The following is a 5971-nucleotide window of genomic DNA, read 5'->3' on the forward strand; positions in this document are numbered from 1 at the left end:
GGGGGGGGGGAGGGTAGTGGTGGAGGGGAGGCGGCGCTGGGTCTCACCTCCGGGATTCCACTGCCTGACACCGTGCTCTCCGAGGGCCAGAGGCATCCTTCCTGTACAGGGAGGAAGAGGACAGGGTCAGCGGGACGGACAGAGGTAGGAGAGCAAAGGGGCGGCCTGGCGTGGACTCTGAGAGCCTCCACTCGGCATGAGATGCTGCACCCATCCCCCTCTTCAGCCCCACTGCAGTGACCCCAGCCCGGGCCTGGACGTTTCTCTCGGACGTGACACAATCGCCTTGTCGCTGATCTCCCGGCTCCCAAGGCTGCCCCCCGAAAATGCATCCTCCGAACTCACACTTTCCAAAACACACATCTGATTCGTGGGTCCCTCCTTCTCAAAACCCTCCAGCAGCTTCCGTGGGCCTTAGAACACATCCAAATGAACTGGTGAACCGGCTCCTAAGAAAGCCTAGGTACTTGCTGTGCGACCTCGGTCAAGTTACTGCATCTGAAAACGTGCATAACTGCAGTATCTGTCAAAGAACTGAAGGAGGCGAACATGCAAAGCCCCTGGGGTGCACGCAACGCTCAGTGAGCCTATGACAGTGCTGGGTGCCACCGCCACTCTCCCTCCCGTCACGCTGACCCACTATTTAGTGCATGGAAGTGCTAACTGTGCACCACAGGGCCTTTGCACTGGCTGCCCCACTGCACAGCTGGCTCCTTCTCGCTTTTCAGTTCCAGTGCCCACCACAGGCTTTCCCTAGCACCATTATCTAAATGGCCTTCTCCCATTAAACATCCCGTCATCTGCTTGTTTCTTTCAAAGCATCTGTCATGTCTGTAATCACCTTGTCCGCGTATTTATTTAGCACTTACTATAGTCTGCCTTGCCCCCGTTATTGGGGGCCCAGTTTATAGATGAAGAAATACAGGAGAGTTAATCATGCAATCATGCAGCACCCCTTCTGTTCCGGTGATACACATGGATAGGCCGGGGCCTATGGGGAGGGATGCCTTCCTTCCTTTAATTTTATAGTTTTATTGAGATGTAACTGACATATAACCAACTGCACATATTCAAAGCATACAATTTGGTTGTTTTGGCATAGGTATATACCAGGAGCCCATCACCACAATCAAGATAATGAACATATCTATCACCCCAAAGTTTTTTGGGGGACATGTTTTCTTGAGGATTCCCTTGTAAGACGATTCTCACCCGGCAATCTGGGGAGGAATTGCCTGGAGGGCTGCAATTTCCTGTATGGCCACTAGGGGAGCTCTGTGTCTTTCAAAACTGTTCCATCAGGAAAGCACTTACCCCACAAAGACTCACTGGGGTCTAGTTTATTCCAGGCGTGGGGATACAGAGGGCAGACACACACTATTACTGTTAATATGGTCATCAAGAGCCATTCTGTTACTGATATTAGGAACGCCTTGGTGCCAGGCACTGTGCTACGCTCTTTAAAGCACTAACTCAGCTCTCCCGACAAAACCCGCAAGGCTGAGGTCAGGTGGCTAAGCCGAGCTGCTCCAGCTGGTAGCGGGCAGTGCTGGGATCCAAACCTCGCCCACCACCTCCAGAATCATTCGGGCTCAAGCCGACCCTGGCAGGCTCTGTGGCCCCCAGTTGGGCCCCTGGCACAGTCCATGTGAGCACCAGGAAGCAGATGGGGGGACATCCACCTGCTCCCCATTCAAGTCGGGAGTCCTGGGGAGGGGTGCAAGCAGCCAAGGTCAGCTTGGATAAATGTGACCCAGACGGGCCCCTGCCTAAAACCCCCCTAGGAGGCCCTCTGTTCGAGGTCCCCACAACGTCTTCCCACCACCGCCCACCCCCCAGCCCTCCATCGAACCCTAGCCCGGGGAGTCTCCACCCACAGTGCTTAGGAAAATACCAGTCACTGCTTGGGAGGCCCCATCGTAGACCCCAGAATCACTTCCATCCTTGTCACCTGACTACCCCCAACTTGTGCACCTGGAGGTCACCTCCTCCTCCAGGAACCTCCCACCTGCCGGATGCCCCTCCCCAGGCTCCCACAGCATCTCAGCTCTCGTATCAGCCTGGCCCTGCTGTGAGGAACCCGGAGTCCAGCTGGCTGCACTGCACCTGCCCACAGGCTGTGTCTTAACTCACCTTGTTCTCTTATTCAGTGAATGGCCCTGACGCCTTTCCAGGTGCCAGTGCCCACAGGGCTGTTCCTGGCAGCTCCTTCTCTCACCCCCGCTCCACTCCTTCTCTTTTTAAAAGCTTCCTTGGAGAGTTCGTCCAGCTGCCCATGGCTTCCCCATCTAGACCAGGGGTCCACAAACTGGCTGCATAAAGGGCCAGACGGTCTACCACACCACCAAGAAGGCTGCTGCAGGGCAACTGCAGCCACAGAAGAGACCATGGGGATGAGCCCAGAAACCTGACTCACAGAGTGGGCGCCCGGCCCTGGTCTATCTGGACCTGGATGACTCCTGCCCCGCCTTCAGCTGCAGGCGACGAGCCACAGTCTGTGCCCCCTGCGGTATTTTCTAGCTTCTCTGGCAGCAGCATCAGGCGGGGAAGTGAGGTCCCAGGGCCACAGGGCTTTACCTACACCTGACAGATGAGGAAATGAACTCCCAGAGGTTCACCCTGAAAAGGCAGGACAGCCATGCCAGGGGTGGGCCCAGTGCCAAGCAGACGGCGGCTGCGTTTGGGTCTCTCTGGGAGGTCATGGGCCCCCGAAACTCCTCAGACACGCCTTGTCTGGCAGGGGCCCCAGGTACTTCAGGTCTAACAAGCCTCCATGTTTACCCAGCTGGGCATCCCCGGGGGCCCGTGCAGGTGGCTGGTAGAAGTCGGCCGGGGGCAGGGGGGCAGGGGGGACTTTCTTTTAACCTCAGATGTTCAGGAACCAGAGCCCGAATCCTGACCTCCACCTGGGCACGAAGTCCCAGTGCTGCCTACAGGGCTGTCCCTGCTATGGTGGCACGGGTCCCTCACGCCGGAACCTCTGCCATCTCCCCAGCTCCCTCGGCTAACTTCACCCTCCCTGTGACCACGCAGGGTAGGAAGGAGAAAGGCTCGCTCCACCCATTTTACAGACGCACACACTGAGGCTCAGAGCAGGTAGGATGCCCCACCCTGGAGCAGGGCTACCAGGCTGATGTCTTCTCATTTGTCCAAAGCTTGCCCCAGCATCCGAGGTGGGACAAAACGGGTCATGGGCTCTTCAAGCTGTCGCTTAGAAGCTGTGTGGCCCTAGGCAAATGTTCCCACCTCTCTGAGCCCCAGTTTCTCCTCTGTAAAACGTGGGAGGGATTTCTGAGCGCGGATGTGGCAGTGCAGCTGGTGGCACTGTCACTCAGGCAACAGCGACAGCAAATAAACACACAGGTAAGCCCTGCAGGAAGCTGCCAAGTGTCCTCCGGACACACCGGGCCTCGGGTTTGGGGCACCCAGTGTTCCTGTCAGAGGGACCAGAGCGGATGCTCCTTGCCCTGGCAACCTGGTGACATACTGAGGCCTGACGCAAGCGGAGATGCCCAAATTTGCCAGGGACAGGCCTGCCAGCCTGACTCAGCTCAGTCCCACAGACTCTGGGCACCAGCGCCGGCCCCAGGCGCCCCCCAGAGCCGGGAGGCCATGCCCGCTGCCGCTTCCCCCCAGCGCCCGGTGAACACGGGCTTAGAGATGTGCTCCCTGCACAGCCCCGGGGCCGCCCACGGGCCCCCCTCTCCGTGTCATCTGCAGCCCGTCCCTCAGACAGCTACTCCTGTCCAGGTTGTTAAATTACACCTCACAGGCGTGGAGATGGAAACTGTTTAGTGATGGACTCTCCACCGCCCCCTGGTCCATCTGCTGAGGAACACGGAGCGGCGGGTAGGGGTGGCACCAAAGGGGCAGGTGAATGAGGGGAACGTGGGTGCTCAGGTCCGGAGGAGGGCGAGTTCCCAAACTGCTGGGAGCTGCTCCATCTGCCCCAGTTTGTGGAGTTTTGTGGGGATATTCCTGGGTTTCCAGAATGCCCAACAGGGCACACAATTCTAGTAACATATCAAACTGCAGTTTTGTAGGGACAGCAAGGACCGTGCCGCATTTGTCCTTCTCACCCTTCCTGCACTCACCCCCTCTGCACCCCACCCTTGTTTCTCCCTTCAGAGCTCGGCCTCAGGGGCTCACCTCGACTGTCCTGGGTAAACCAGCTACTCTGGGATTCCTGGTGATTCCTTTCAGCTTCCTTCGGAGCATCCGGCACTCCTGTCTACATCCAGCCCATCAGGCAGCAACCCCCCGCGACCTGCTTGAAGCTATCTCCCCCCAGTGCCTGGGAGGGCTCTAGACACACAGAGGGTGCTCAGTAGATGTCTGTCCAACGGATGGATGGACGGACGGATCTGGGGACCAAAGCCTCACTGCATGGACTGGTCCACGGGCTCCCTTCCATCTGGGTCACTGCCTATACCTAGAAGCCCTCCCCCTTCCCCCTCCACCCCCCAGACTGTCTCCCTACCGTCAGTTCCTGTGAGCACCCAACCCTGACACCACGGGCACTTGATCAGGGGCGTCCACGGGCCCCCTGGAAGCTCAGGGAGGGCAGGCACTCACCGAGGACAGGGCGTCTTCCCTCCTCCTGCCCTGGCTGTGCCGGCCAATGAAGGAGCGAGCGGACAGTTTGTAATGGCTCAGCAGACACGTGATCACCACCACCATCACCATCACCACCACCACGATGACGGTGATCTCAACGAACTCCAGCTCCGCTGCAAGACCAAGGGGACACGTGAGACCTCGGGGACCCCGGTGCAGGCAGAGGCTCGGGGCGTCTGAGCATCCACACACCCCAACACACGTGCACACCTAATACGCAAAAACCCCAGCACCCCTACACACCCACACACACACCAACACAAACGAACACAGATAACACACCCATGTACAGACACATCTATCACACACACGAGACGCACGAAGACACACCACCCTCCACGGGACAGAGTGTGTGCCGGCCACCGCCGGGAAGAGGCCTCAGAAAAACCACATTCCGGGCGGCTGCAAACACTGCAACTCTCATTTCTTTTTTTCGGGTTTGTTTTGTTTTTCCCCCAGAAGGCGGAAAAACCCTCAAGTGCTGGAAAAGGAAGGAGGTTATTTTGATCCTGCCGGAGTCGGGCGGTTTCTGCTGACTCGAGCGGGTCCGTGTCGGGCGGTGCGGCAGCTGGCCGTGCCCGGTGCCAGCAGAGTCCCCAGCAGCGGCGGGCGAGATGCCGGGGACCTGGGCAGGGACAGGGCGGCAGAGGGGTTGCAGCCGGCCTCCGCCAGCCTGAGGCCGCCTACGGACGATCCCAGAGGGCAGGCAGGAAGGCCCCCCTCCCCCGCTAACAAGCAATTAGCGGAGGGCTCCCCAGGGGCACAGGTTCAAGCTCAGGGCCACTGACTCAGCTCTTCTCACCCCCAGAGAGACGCAAGGAAGCTGGGGTGCGGGGGGCGGGCCGCAGGTGGGGACTGGAAAGCAGGCGGAGCGCGGCGGGCTGTGTCGCTCGCAGGTCGCTCGAGCGGGGCCCCACCAAACCCGGCGAGGGCCAGCCCTCCTGCCGCCAGCCTCGGTGTCCCGCGGGAGACTGGGGCATCCCGGTGGGCGTCCCTGCTGGTACAGCCGCGGAAGCTGCTCCACACGCAGCCCGCCCGCACGTCCTCTCCGAAGCCCCGGCCACCCCTTGTCCCCGCTCCCCGGGCTCTGCAGGACGCCCACCGTCCTCCACCACATCAAGTCTTTGCACAGCTGTGCCAATGTCTGCCTGAGGCCGTCAGTGAGTCTAACCCCCAGGGGACACGTGGCAATGTCTGGGGACACTAGTGGCTTGTCACAACTGGGGGCGCTCCTGGAACCCAGAGGGCGGGGCCAGGGTGCTGCTTAATATCCTACAGGGCACAGGGCGTCCCGCGACAGAGTGTGCCGGGGCTGAGGACCTCTGTTCAGGGCTGAGTGTGCACACGGGTACTT

General features: G+C 59.6%; 1 protein-coding gene across 1 annotated transcript in view; it reads right to left on the reverse strand.

Moving 5' to 3' along the window:
• PMEPA1 (prostate transmembrane protein, androgen induced 1) overlaps positions 1–5971 on the reverse strand; it is a 55168-nt gene that overhangs the window by 1268 nt on the left and 47929 nt on the right. The window contains exons 2-3 of the mRNA XM_007449454.1: positions 4576–4730; positions 48–101 (exon numbers count right to left, since the gene is read on the reverse strand). Of these exons, the coding sequence (XP_007449516.1) occupies positions 48–101; positions 4576–4730 (209 nt within the window). The remainder of the gene's footprint in view (positions 1–47; positions 102–4575; positions 4731–5971) is intronic.

This window comes from Lipotes vexillifer, unplaced genomic scaffold (genome assembly GCF_000442215.2).
Source record: "Lipotes vexillifer unplaced genomic scaffold, Lipotes_vexillifer_v1.1 scaffold524, whole genome shotgun sequence".
In the NCBI taxonomy this organism is placed as follows: domain Eukaryota; kingdom Metazoa; phylum Chordata; class Mammalia; order Artiodactyla; family Lipotidae; genus Lipotes; species Lipotes vexillifer.